The sequence below is a fragment of the Carcharodon carcharias genome, chromosome 15 (assembly GCF_017639515.1).
Source record: "Carcharodon carcharias isolate sCarCar2 chromosome 15, sCarCar2.pri, whole genome shotgun sequence".
NCBI lineage: Eukaryota > Metazoa > Chordata > Chondrichthyes > Lamniformes > Lamnidae > Carcharodon > Carcharodon carcharias.
Genome location: NC_054481.1, coordinates 35,813,031 through 35,827,865, shown reverse-complemented (window position 1 = coordinate 35,827,865; position 14,835 = coordinate 35,813,031). Strand labels below are relative to the sequence as shown.

At 42.1% G+C, this 14,835-nt stretch overlaps 1 protein-coding gene across 1 annotated transcript in view; it reads right to left on the bottom strand.

Annotated features, from left to right (window-relative positions):
* Nucleotides 1-210: 210 nt before the first annotated feature.
* The window catches only part of metrn (meteorin, glial cell differentiation regulator), a 51,196-nt gene continuing 36,571 nt past the window's right edge, over nucleotides 211-14,835 (bottom strand). The window contains exon 4 of the mRNA XM_041206544.1: nucleotides 211-2,306. Coding sequence (XP_041062478.1) covers nucleotides 1,990-2,306 — 317 coding nt within the window. The 3' untranslated portion in view covers nucleotides 211-1,989. The remainder of the gene's footprint in view (nucleotides 2,307-14,835) is intronic.

Sequence of the window (14,835 nt, the reverse complement as noted above, 5' to 3'; positions counted from 1 at the left end):
TTAACCGTGAATCTATTAATATCCTCTATACAATGTGGTTAAAAACATTGGCATTTACATGAACTACTTGATAAGGATTAATGTCTTTTATACCAAAATGTCCTCTTATTTGAGTCACCATCATTTTTTATTCCCAGCCAGAATCTTAGAACAGAAAGTGGCCATTCTGTCCGCCGTAGTGTGACACAAATAATTCAAATGACACTATTGCAAATGACAATTTGTTGCAGATTTTAATAAACTTTTCAGATGTAAAATCAAAACAATTTTTTTTAAACAGATACATTCTTAAGAACAAAACTACAGCCCATATTTATACATAGAGACACAGAAAGTCTCAATTTTTCCAGCCATTGAATTTAGGAGTTTCTTTTAGCATAAATATTTACACTATGTACACTCAAGCTAGCTGCAGACACACAAACATAACTAAGACCACTGAGAATGGCAATATAGTAAATATTTTACATGAGTAGAGTTGGCAGCACCATGTTTCTACAATACAATGGTATGGTAAGCCAAGGAAAGTACTAAGAAATAACAAAAGCACAGTAAAGATATTGGTCCATTTTCATCACTCTTTCCATGTTTAGTTCATAATAGTGTTTTGACAAATATGACACCTTAAATCCCTTTCAAATTAAATAGTCAGATTTTAAGTATTGTGGCATTTGTATTTTAATATTACAGGTTGGTTGTGGTGGCCATTTTGTAAACTCCAGAAATTTACACAATCCCCTAGTCTGTTCATATTTTTCACTTCAAATACTGAATACAGAGCTCAGTCTTTCCCTGTTTCCACGATAAAGAAGTGCATTCCCCCCTTCCCTCCATTGCCAAACACTCTTCATTTTGCACAAGAAGTGCCCTGGTATCCGGTTTACTAAGAACATATTTTTATCAATGTTGAAAGTGGCTGATGCTACAATTACTATTCTGATCACAAAGAGAATGTGCAGACAAGAGTACAGCTTTCTGATCATAAAGAAGGCAATAAACTCCAGAGCCTTGAATGGGATGAATGGTGAACCTATGGTTCAAGAGTTGAGGTTACATGGTGCTAAGGGAGCATGTGAATAGATTTCTGGGGTTAACGGGAACATTAAATGGAAAGAGATAAAACTACCAATGCTACACATTGTTATTTTTATTATCAATACTGATGCTTTCAGTATTTAAACTGATATATTTAACTGACTGAGACTCCAATTTTGTAGACTGTGGTCCCCTCTTTCTAAAGTTGCACCGAATAAAATTATAAATATAACAAAAATATACAAAGTAAACATTCTCTTCTTGAAACAGGGAACATTTATCTAGTTTTGAGTTTCACCTCAGCCGGATGATCAGAAATATTCGTTTGCACTGGTCAAGTGCTAAAACTTCAGTCATTAATCCTGCAGGTCAATAATCTCTGTTACCAGTTGTTAGTTTTGATTAAAGATCTTCATAAGCACCTATGTAATCATGCAGCCTGTACACTTTACATTATGTGTGGAATGTTCCATCAGGATGCTGAATCAGTCGCACAATTTGTTTTTAAAACTAATTTTACTCTGGAGTACTCCATTGTCCCCTTGTTAAAAGGGAATTGTTCAGGTATGACATTTTTTACAAATTTATTCATCAACTAAAATGGTCCTTCACAAAGTGTAACTGAGTGCACGTTCTCAATTGTTCATGTTGTACAATAAATCAGTCCCCATCCTCTCTAAGGGGCCTTCACATATGAGGCTGCCTGTGCAATAACAATTGTTCTCATTGGGCAATAAATCAATCCCACAGTTCCTTTCTCAATGTCCTTTGCACAGTGAGGTTACCAGCACAGCCACAGTTGTTCCCACTGGATAAAGAATCAACCCTGCCCAAAACCTTTTCTTCAGGGATTCTTTCACAATGTGATTCCGAATGTACCGTGGCAGCGTAGCGGCATATGTTTTACAGTCCTTTTCTGCCAATTAAAAAAGCAGCAAAGTTTGTTAAGCAGCATCAGTCTGACTCAATCTCGCACTGATTCTCATGTGCTTCTTTGGCCACTTCATAGATCCTCTTAAAGTCTTTGTAGCGAGGCGCGCACCCGAGCCATGCCTCTCCAAAGTGGACATGGCCAGTGAAAATGAAGCTCCCGACTCCTTGTTTCACGCCACACTTTAAGAATGTCCTGACTTCCCCGAAAGATTTTCCATATTTTCCTATCGGGTGAAAGAGGGTGTACTTCTGTCTATAAATTTTGGTGGTGCTCACACTAACAATGGACTCCTGCCGCTCTGCATCATGGACCACGGTTCGAATGTGACCTCGCACCACTGGAAAAGCAAAGAGAAAAACAATTAGCATCTTGTGAGCAACAATGAATAGCGAGACAGACCTGCAAACCATTCCTTTAAAGGGAGACTGAACGGGGTAGATCTTAGGCTTTGTGGGAGTGTAAAATAGTCAAGTGAGTCAGCAGTCTGTTTAACAGCTCTTCCAATTGATTCCAAGGGAAATAAAAACCGCTTGAATCTATTGCACAAAGTCAAGATCTACCCCGATCATTTTTGGTTACAAAAGGACGCCATTTTGAAAAAATATCCCTCTTAAAAATGAAGAACACCAATGTGTTTATGATCTCAACTTTTTTGTACCATGTCATTCTAAAACACCTAAATGCTGAAGCCAGCATCTGACTTGCAAAATGAGTGTAAAAATCTTGTGTATGTTTTAAGATACGATATTTTGACGTGAATCAGTACTTTAGACAGTGAATCCAGGAAAATTTGACAGAACCATAAGCTCCCAGATATCTCATATCACCTGGCTGTGAACACAATAGTTAAACTGATTTGAAATAAGCCAGAGTGCCATTAGTATATTTAAGGACTGAGCCTTCAGGAGATGCTTTGAAAGAATGTATTTCCTCCTCCCTTTTCACATCCATTTTATCATTCTCTTCCCCAGCTCCTGGAGCACTTTTGCTGACACATGAAGGTTATATCCCAAATCTGGCACTCCCAGCAGGGACCAAGACTCATAGGGTTTTGTCCCTGAATCCTTGGCTATCAATCTCTCTCTCTCTGGTACCTAATCTAAGTGGCCATTACTCAAATCTCAATTTGGACCGAGATGGGGAGACAGCAGTTGAACTCAATCCTGTCGTCCTATTCCAACAGAAGTCAAAGAAAAGCAGGATCCCATCTGGCGGCTTGATGGCTACATGTGTGCAGTCAATTGCACTCTGGACATGGGGGAACCCAGCAATGGTTGCAAAGCCTCTGGCTTGCTCAGCCTGGCTGGCCTCGTCTGTGTGGTAGTGAATGAAAGTTAATACCCACCTGAACAGAGCTTCTGTCACCAACTAGATGCAACTATGGACAGCTGATTGGGAGACTCCATAGAGTCCCCCACTAAGCCCTGGAAAGAACCGGAGGCATAGAAGTTGAGGGCCGCTACGACCTTCAGAGCCACTGGCATGGGGTGTCCATCCACACTGTCGGAGCTGATCACAGGGCCGATCCTCTGACAAATGGAGGTCACTGTCCCCCTGGAGAGGCGTAAACTCCTTTGGCATTACACCTCGGACATAGAGGTAGCTGCATTGCCACCTGTAAACACTGCCAGCAGCATAGTGGCATCTTCTGCGGCCCCTTCCACCTTGGACTTCCTGTTGGCCCTGTGCCTCTCCTCCCAAAGGTCCCTCCCCTGGAGGCTGAATAGGGACACCTGGACTCCTCTCCCTTCAGCCCCTCTCTTCCTCCTCAGAGGTGCCTCCATTGGAGACCACAATCCCCATAACCAGGGTAAGGAAAGGTTACCTGATACCTGGAAGGCCTGTATGAATCCTCCGGAGGTCTGGAAAACAACACTGAGTCCTGAACTGAAGCCTCTTATTTCTGTCAATGCAGCTCCGAATTGAGATAAAGATGTCCTGTTCACACAAGCAACCAGCAGCAAGTTATATCCTACAAACTACTGGCATTTACAAGCCCCTTGACCCCTCTTATCCCACCTGTAGATAAGGTCTTTGAAATTGTGGCCTGCCTGTCTGTCCACTTAGCCCGTAAAGTCAGAGATAATTGGTGTCTCAAGGGCCTTAACTGGCCTCTTAATTAATGGCGGGCGCGCCTCCATCTTCATCGCATGCCCACCGACCAAAATATCACAAGAGTGCGCGCTGACATTGGCATGCTCGGCCAACATCAATGCATTTTATTTCACACTCAGGCATGCTGGGTGCGTGACTGCACGCCAAGCTAAAAATTCTGGCCAAGATGTACAATCAGGCTTCAGATGGTGTAATTGCCATTGGTAAATGCGATTTTATCTGGTGAGGGTCCTATTCTGTATGGTATAGTGGAGAAACGTCATTCCTTTCAGTTTCCAAACACTAAAAAGTCAACTGTACAATATAGAAAGGATCAGTGGGTGCCATCCCTACCAATGACAGGAAGATACCCCCAAAACGTGCATGTTTCAGTGGGTCCCTGCTGTAACTGCAGGCGAAAACTGCGAGAATAGTCAAAATCAGAATCAATTACATGGGAGTCTCCAGTGGCCTCATTATTTGGGGGAAAACGACTTTGTCCACCACAAACAAGGCCACCAATGTAGAGGGGATGCTTCCTCAACTCAATGGAACTCGCTATATGGTTAGAGGCCAGTATATCAACAGACAACATACCAAGAGGTCCAGGATACCAACGAGGCTGGCAATCAAGAGAAAGATTATTTTAATTTTTCCTAGTCCAATCCCTGACAAAAGAAGCAGCTTCAGCCATGATCTATTACTTTCTGAAAGGAAACATGACATGCATTCCCATCCAGTCAGGTGCACACCTAGTCTCCTCCCCATGACTCAGTTGGTAAATGAATCTTACATTAGCGATTGCAGCCAGATTATGAAATTATGCAACAGCTCAGAGCATTATCATGAGGCATCATATATCTTGTTGACATTTAATTCTTGGAATGGGAAATGTTTTAACATGTACGCTTGTGAACCAAGACATTTGGAAACTGAGTTCAATTCTATCAATTGGGGTAGCAACCAAGTCCTTAAAAACATTAGAAGAGTCATACGGACTCGAAACATTAACTCTGTTTTTCTCTCTCTCTCCACAGATGCTGCCAGATCTGCTGAGTTTTTCCGGCATTTTCTGTTTTTATTTCAGATTCCCGGCCTCCGCAGTATTTTGCTTTTATCTTGGAAAACAGGAGTTCCTGCCATTTAGTCACTTAGTAAATGCCTGACTGGTTTAGGTAATTAGCCATCAACTTTTTTTGCTTCGAGAGAATGTACCGTTAAATAAAAGCAATAAGAAAAATGGTAGGAAATGCCATTAAACTCTGGTAAAAGCTGTCTCGAGGAGTTTATTCTGTTTATGGGGAGTTTATGGGGCGAGATAGTTATTATGGTCTGTACCAAATCTTCTACTCGAACTGAACACTTTTATCAGTCAGGTTGACACTGGACCACACAGCCTCAGATTAATGATAATCTTCTGCACTGCTAATATATTTAAACAGGATATTTATTCTAGATAAAGATGGATTTGCACTATGTGCATGTCTACTATGAAAACTGAAGAAATCATTACTCATTATGCAAGCTACAATACTCTATACTTAAAAACTAACATTAAAATGAATGAAAAATCATTCACTTAAATGGTACAGCAACAATTCCTTGCAATTCTCCACAGCAGTCTTCCCTAGAGATTTAATGGCTTCCCCCACTGCCCAATTTTTCTTCCCTCTTTGTTCACCCCTTTTTCAATGAAACAGCTGCCATCATGCTGGTCCCATTGGCACTAATGGCCTTTCTGTACATCTCTATAAAGTGTGAACCTGGCCAATGAACATCAGTTGCCTATGCGATCATTTGGGTATCACAGCATAACCCATGCCTGACCTTGTTCAATGCACAGACACATGCATTATAATCATTAGCAGGAAGACTGATTAATTTCTTTCTTTGCTCTCTAGCCTGGAATATTGAGGCCAACTGTACAACCTCCGCACTGTCACCATCCAAAGTGAAAGCATTCTAGCACAGAGCAGGAATCAAACATGGGACTTTGCTGATCTGTGCAGCTCAGTTAGACAATTTCATTGAGTTCATGAACTCACTGAATAAGTAGGAGAACCCAAATCGCTTTAATAATTTCAAATAAAAACACTAACAGAATTTGGCAAAGCACTTGGCAAAGCCTACGACAATCAGATTTATAATATTGGGATAGTAGCTGTTAGTTATGGATATACATCACAAAGTTATGATCAACAAATGGAGCAGGACGCGTATAATTGGGAGGTAAAGGCTAGAGATGCCTTTTCATCAGCATACCTATGTTTTATTTTCAACAAATCTAACATAGATTTGTGCATCTTCCAGCAAATTTGTAAACACATCCCAATCTTTGGATGTATAATTATGTAATTATGATAATGAAATAGCTCAACTTATGAATCTGATAAAATAAAATGGCTGCCAGTTAGCACAACATAACAGCCATTGCTTTCATCAACTTATTTTAGAATATGACGCTGTAATCATGCCAACATAATCTTGATTTTTGATGCCTTTAAGATTCATAACAAAGAGGGTTTGCAGATTTGATCTTTGTACACCATTGTGTTGCCATGGTAATCAATCTGAATCCTATCAAAATCCAAACTGGCAAAAGGTCAGGAAAATTAGCTAACCAATCCAAATGTTATCCCACTAAACCCTACAGTAGCATTTTTCCATTAAATCCATATTATGACTAAGTGATATTGGATATAACCTCTATTTCTCCTCATAGGTCACATAGGATTAATTATGTTTCCAAATCACAAACTCCACAACAGACTGTCATGGCTTAAGCTAGTGTGCAGAAACCATGGTGACAAGCCCCTTCATTTTCTTTTACAAAATTGCTTAAGGCATGGTGCAATTGAGGAGCAGGCGTGTCAGCTTTTTTAAAAAAAATACATAGCTCTGCAAAGAATTGACTTGTATTTTCTATCATGCTTTTTAAAATTACAATTAAATTACTGTCAAAATGATGTAATATGCTTTTGTTTCTTCTCTTATTGGCACATAACACCAGTGAACTACCACATGCATTGCTACTGCAGAACAAAAGTAGAGTGGGACGGGGGGGTGGTGGTGGAATGGCAACCATATGCCCTTTAACCTGACATTCATTTAAAGCCTGCAAATCATGGTATTATCCAACCGTGCAAGGATAAATTGCTCACTGGCCATTTACTCTCAGTAGACCATGAGTGCTTAAAGCAGAGCAGCAGAAGTTTGAGCTCACTAATTACACTTAGTGCTGAATGTTTAGGCCACTAATTTACTAGAGTGTAGCTCACAGTGCAAGCTATCATTAACCCATCCACAGCCAGCAGCTGACTTTTCACTAATACACCAGTGCTGTATACAGTTTTTAAGTATTTAGTATTAATAATGCAAGTATTTCTGTTGCATTTAACAACTTTCGATCTTAACCACTGCTCTCACTTTCTTGGACAACAGATGCTGTCAATGGAGGCTGGCTGCACCAGAGCCACTGGTAGTGGAGATGTTGTGGGATGGGATCCCCTATCCATACAGAGCTTTCCATCATCCCTACACACTCTGTCCATCATATTCCAAGGCCACTGGAGCCTTATGTTTTTTGCCAGATTTTCAATGCTTTGCTGTCCCTCTGCTTGAACCTTTTACAGCTCCTCCAAGTCCATCTTTGTTCCTTTGCTTGTCCCATTGCCACCATCTGCTTGTTCTCAAATAGCACCTTGGGATCTTTTACTTCCACCCAAGAGGGCAGACGGGGGCCTTGATTTGCCTTCACATCAGATTGACGGCACCTCCAACAGTGCAGCACTCCCTCAGCACTGCACGGGGATGTCAGCCTAGCTTTGTGCTCAAGTCTTTGGAATGCAATTTGAATCCACAGCCGTCTGACTCAGGAGAGGGAGTACTATCAACAGAACCACTAAGAGCTGGCATTGCAACAAATGCCTACAGCTTAAAACTTGAACAATACATTTTATTGTAATGTTACTTTAGACTTGAACTTTTAAAATTTGTAACAGGAAACAAGATTAGTGACACAATTATGTAATTGTGCCACATGATCATGTCATTTTACACTCCTGTTTGTAAACCCAGGTGTCAATGACCCCTCTTAAAGATTGGCATTGTGCTGCCCCAGTGATTTGTTCATAATACAATTGTACTCTTCATAAAAATAATCCGACAAAGTTTTTGTTGTTTTTATTCATTCTTGGGATGCAAGCATCACTGGCTGGGCCAGCATTTATTGTCCATCCCTAATTGCCCTTGAGAAGGCGGTGGTGAGCTGCCTTTTTGAACCACTGCAGTCCATGCGGCATAGGTACACCCACAGTGCTATTAGGGAGGCCATCAAGTTTGATGCAACTGAATGGCTTGCTAGGCCATTTCAGAGGGCATTTCAGAGTCAATCACATTGCTGTGGGTCTGGAGTCACATGTAGGCCAGGCCAGGTAAGGATGGTAGATTTCCTTCCCTAAAGAGCATGAGTGAACCAGATGGGTTTTTATGGCAATTGACTCATGGTCACCATTAGACTTTTAATTCCAGGTTTTTTATTCAAGAATAATGTCACCATCTGCTGTGGTGCGATTTGAACCTGGGTTCCCAGAGCATTACGCTGGATCTCTGGTCCAGTGAAAAATGTCACTAAGCCACCCCCTCCCCCTGAAGAACAATCTAACTCAACCAAACAATCTATGGCAGTCATACAACGTAAAATGGCATTAGCTGGCTGGCAAATATCCATGAGGTGCTCTTCCTGTCAGCTCCTTCAGTAGGAAGATTTCCACATGAAAGATAAGCAATGAAGCTGTGCCAGTGAAAACAATGGCCTGCTCAGAGACAAACACTGTTTTATTAATAAATGGAGTTGTCAGCACAAGGATGCAGTATGAAAGAGAATTTTAAGTGGAACAGACAGACCAGAAATGGCCCAGTGTTTTTAAGGGAATGCACCAATGTGAATAAAAGTGGCTATGCTAGGATCCAGATGGATCAAACTACAATTCTAAAGGTCCTGAAAATATACTGTGGGGTGCTGGCAGCAAAAGCTTAATGCCTTCTCAAATTCCTCTCAAGTTTACAGAGGGTGCAAAATTAGTTATCCCATGGAATAACTTCAAGCCATATAACTTTTCCTTTAAAATATTAATCATAGGGAATTTATGTAACACATTCAGAAAGCTAGTCAGAAGTAATTATTCATACAACATGATTGTCAAATCTTCTGCAAAACTGTGTCGAGGTTCAAAGTTCCAAAGATGCCGTCTGGAGGATAGTTTGCTTTGAAACTTTTTTTTTAAATCTCCTCTTCTTCCCTCTCAACCATCAGTTCCTCCATGGGATATACTTGCAGGGGTCACCAAAAAGCCTCTGGGCTTCATCCAAATTTTTCTACATGAGCCTCGGCAGGAAGTGCCAACAAGTTATTCTACCATGTTGGGCATCGCAACAGAGTCGAGTCCTGTCCTCAGCCAAATTTCCAGGCACAGTCACTCAAGGACAATCAAAAATGGGAACCTTGTCTGATTTTCTCCTCTGTAATCCAGAGTCAATAAGACCAATTTTATAATTATTGATCAGAGATCAGCCAAGCAGAGACACAAAAATCAGAGCTAGGAACAACTGAACCTTCAGGTTGGAGTCAGGTCTCTCAAGGTACAAAATGATTTAAAAACAGTTTATTTGCAAACACAGGCACAGAAACAGGCAATGCAACCCAACTAATCTATGCCAATGTTCATGTCCCACACAAGCCTCCTTCCACCTTACTTCATAGGTAGTAGTGATCATAATATGAAGAATTTTACATTCAGTTTGAGGGAGAGAAGAGTGGGTGGGTCCAGGGCTACTATTTTAAACTTAAGGGGGCAATTATAGGGGCATGAAAGTAAAGCTAGCTAGAGTGAACTGGAAAATAAGGTTAAGGGATAGGTCCATAGTGATGCAGTGGCAGGCTTTTAAAGGGATATTTCCGGATACACAGAATAGATATATTCCAATGAGAAAGAAAACTTCCAAGGGGAGAATCCATGTTTAACCACATGTGGTTAACTAAAAAAGTTAAAGACAGTTTGAAACTTAAAGAAAAAGCATATAATTGTGCAAATACAGGTGGCAGGTCAAAAGATTGGACAGAATATAAAGAACAGAAAAAAATGACAAAAAGATTCATAAGTAGGGAAATATTCCCTAGCTGAAATATAAAGACAGATAGGAAGAGTTTCTATAGATATTTGAATAAGAAGAGTTAACAAAGTGAGCGTTGGTCCTATAGAAAGTGAGTCAGGGGAGTTAATAATGGAAAGTAAAGAGAATGCAGATGAATTGAACATGTATTTTGCATCACTCTTCAGTATAGAGAACACAAGTAACACCCCAGAAATAGCTGTAAATCAGAAAATAGAAGGGAGTGATGAACTCAGGAAAATTACAATCACCAGAGAAGTGGTATTGAGTAAACTGTTGAAGCTGCGGGCTGACAAGTACCCAGGTCCTGATGAACTTCATCCGAGGGTCTTGAAAGAAGTGGCTAGTGAGATAGTTAATGGACTGGTTTTAATTTTCCAAAATTCCCTAGATTCAGGGAAGGTTCCATTTGATTGAAAAATAGCTAATATAACCCCTTTATTCAAAAAGGGAGGGAGACAGAAAGCAGGATACTACAGGCCAGTTAGTTTAACATCTAGTCATAGGAAAAATGTTAGAAGCTATTATTAAAGATGTTGAATATTTAACCAATTTATTGGAGTTCTTTGAAGGAGTCACATGTATTGTGAATAAAGGGGAACTGGTGGATGTACTGTAATTAGATGGTTGGCAGCAGTATGCCACAGGGATCATTGCTGGGATCTCAACATTTTACAATTTATATAAATGACTTGGATGAAGGGCCAGGTGGTATGCTTGCTAAATTTGCTGACAAGACAAATATAGGTAGGAAATAAGTTGTGAAGAGGACACAAGGAGGCTACAAAGTGACATAGATAGATTAAGTGAGTGGGCAAAGATCTGGCAAATGGAGAATAATGTGGGCAAATGTGAAATTGTCCATTTTCGCAGGAAGAATAAAAAAGAAGCTTATCATCTAAATGATGAGAGATTGCAGAGCTCTGAGATGCAGGGGAATCTGGGTGAATCACAAAAGGCTAGTATGCAGGGACAGCAGATAATTAGGAAAGCTAATAGAATGCTATCATTTATTGCAAGGGGAATTGAATACAAAAGTAAGGAGGTTATGCTTCAGTTGTACTGGTCAAATCACATCTGGGGCAAAACTTTCCTCCCGTCGGGGCTGGGAAGTTGATGGGTGGGCGCGCTTCGGATCGGCGCTCCTGATCAGAGACGCAGCGCAGTTTTACGTGGGTGGGCCAATTAAGGCCTGCTCAGCGTGATGTCTGGATGGAAGGGCTATGCACTTCCTATGTGGGTGGGTGCGGGGGATGCCTAAAATCGAGAGTGCGCTCTTTCACGCTAAATGCTGCCTCAGGGAGATCGCCTCTATTTTCAGAAATATTAAAAATAGAATGAAAAAAATTCCCTTACATGACCCCTCATGTGACTGTCACATGAGTTGGGACATGTTCATAACTTCTAATAAAACTTTATTAAAATTTTTAAAACCCTACCTGAAACCTCATCCCACTGGTGGATGAGGTTTCATGTTTTTTCCCACCGGGGCTCTTGGCCTGCTCACCAACCTTAAGGTTGGCTGGGCAGGTCCACTAATTACTTTAATTGACTCTGTCAATGACCTCAATTGGCCATTGACAGGTTGGCGGGCCTGCAGCTGATTTTGCTGCGCCCCCGTCTTCCTGAAATTTTTAATGGGGTGCGGTGACATCTGGAGTTCTGCCCGACATCACCGCACATCATTTTAGGCACCCGCTCACCGACAGTAAAATCCTGCCCCTGGAGTATTGTGTACAATACTGGTCTCCTTATTTAAGGAAAGATATATATGCATTAGAAGCGGTTCAGAAAAGGTTTACTGGCTAATACAGGAATGGGCGGGTTGTCTTATGAGGAAAGGTTGGACAGGTTAGGCTTGTATCCACTTGAGTTTAGAAGAGTAAGAGGTGACTTGATTGAAACCTTTAAGATCCTGAGGGGTCTTGACAGAGTAGATGTGAAGAGGATGTTTCCTGTTGTGGAGGAATCTGGAACTAGGGGGTCATGGTTTAAAAATAAGGGGCTGCTTATTTAAGACAGAGGTGAGGAGAATTTTTTTTCTCTGAGGGTTGTGAGTCTTTGGAACTCTCTTCCTCAAAAGGCAACAGGAAACTGGATCTTTGAATATTTTTAAGGCAGAGTTAGATAGATTTTTGATTAATAAGGGGGTGAAAGGTTATTGGGGGTGGCGGGAGGTTACAATCAGATCAGCCACGGTCTTTTTGTATGGTGGAACAGGCTTGAAGGGCAAGTAGCCGACCCCTGCTCCATGTTCACATGTTTGTATGTTCATCGCACCCGATCAATACATTCTTCCATTCCTTTCTACCTAATGCATTTATCTAGCCTCCCCTTGAGCACATCTCATGCCATTCGCCTCAACTACTTCATGTGGCAACCCGTTCCACATTCCTCCCACTGAGTAAACCTGAGTTCGCCTTGTGGCGTTCACATGCTTATCAACCTGGAGCACAAACCATGGGCAATTTTTTCCTTCCTAACCTGTAAGCAAAGGTCAATCGCAGTGCCCCTATCACAGCCCCACAATTGACTCATCACAGGCTGGGTGTCAAATATAGGGACTTTCTGAACAAGTACTGTACGCCCTCTGGCCTCCCTCTCTGCTGCAACATTCTATGATTGCCTGGCGCAGCTACTCAGTTGCAGAATTAAATTTGTAATAGTGATTAAATTTAAAAGCTGTTTGAACCAAGTGTGATTAATTAGTGAAATTTGCCTTGACCTAAATCAACATCTTACTGAAATCTAGAATCAAAATATTGTAGATTATACTCAAAATACAACATTGCAGGACATCTGCCCAAGAGTCCTGGACTACTCCTACTGCACATACAACTTACTCGGGAATGTTTGCATTCATAGGTTCAGAATGCTTCCAAAAGAACAACAACAACAATGCGCATTTATAAAGCATCTTTAAAATTGTACAACATATATACAGCATTTGATGCAGGTCAATACCTGGTATCCTAAGCAGCAGCGGTCATGGCGCCTTCAATTTGCAGCAGTCGCTGTGCCAGCTGCATCTGATCCACTATTTTACCACCACATGACAAACCAAAGAGTGACTACTGGAGTCGGGTATTCTTTGCTAGCATGGCTCATGACTCTGCACATTCATACAATGAAAGCCATGCTAACATAAGAAATTTGAAAACAAACTATTGAATGCTAAAACACTTTTGCTGCCTGGACCAGTCTGAAGGAACCCTGCAGTGATCTGCAGCACAGGTCTCAAGGTTCATGGTGGCCTGCTATAAACTGTACAACCTCACCATCATGAAGCCATTGCCCTTGCCACCACCCAATGGCATTCCGCTGAGGAGCAGAAGGAGGAGAAAGGTGAAGGCAATAGAGTCAGTGAAAGTTTAATTAATTTTGTGGTTGTGGTTTTATTTTTGCATTGTTGACAAGTAGACACTTCCATGCCTAGTGGAAGGCAAGATGTTGAACTGTTGGTCAATGGGGAATTGGCATCGTGTGAATTCCTGAGGGTGTGTCCTGGGGAGTGGCAGTGGCTCCACGGAGCACAAACCTGTTTCTCTCAGGATGACAGCATTCGACCCCCATTACCACTCTGTCAGTGCCTTTACTATTGTTGGTCAGCCAACCAACCCAGACAGCTGCAGCCCATGCTGAGATGGTGCAAAGGCATTCCCCTTGGAATGCAGCATTACAGGAAGAATGTGTAGAGGCGACATAGAGCAGGACAAACTGCTGGAAGAGGGAGGAGGAGGAGGGAGTGCCAATTAGGAGCTCTCAGCGGGAAGCCATTAACGTTCAGAGTGATAAAATAAGCATTTCAAACCAAATTTGTCTTGCAAAGCATGCCAACTGCATACAAGTATAAACATTTCCTTATTGCTTGTTTACGGTGTGCTTTTGCTTGTCCCAATGCTGCTACACAAGTAGCTGCAGCATGGTTGTAGGAAGGGTGCTGAATTTCATTGGAGAAGACTGAAGGTAGTCTTGGAGGACACCTTAGAATAACTCAGAGGCTAAGATGCCCAGCCTCAGCATGGGCTGCAACAGTCTGAGGTGGCTGGCTGACTAGCAACAGCAAGGACACTGGCAGAGTGACAATGGGAAGTGGGGGTGGCGGGGGGGGGGGGGGGGGGGTGCGCGGAGAGGGCAAATGTCCTCATCCTGAGAGAGGACAGCAGGTTCATGCTCCCCACTGCCACTGCCACTTCCCAGGCCAAACCTTCAGCAGTCCTAGCAATCTGCTGGAGGACGCATCTGCGGCGGATCCCTGCAAGCCCCTTTCAACACTGGTATTCACAGCCATGACAGCAGAAGTGTGAGCTTGTGTGGCAGCAAGTGGGGCTTGTATTTCAGAAGTCTGAGTTTCCACTGCAGCCCTCAGACATTGGGTGTTTTCTGCCTGTGCTGCCATGGAAACTGAGACATCAGCCATCAGACAGCAGGTCATGTTCAGGTCTGCAAGTGTTCGCGTGGAGTCGGCCACCACTTCTACACTGTAAAGCATGGGCTCCAAGCTCTACGCAAAGTCCTGTGTCAAGTTGGTGCTGGTCTCCTCTGTGCTCCTTGACGTTCTGTCAGGCCTGCCAACGCACCAAGCATTTTGAAATGCTGAA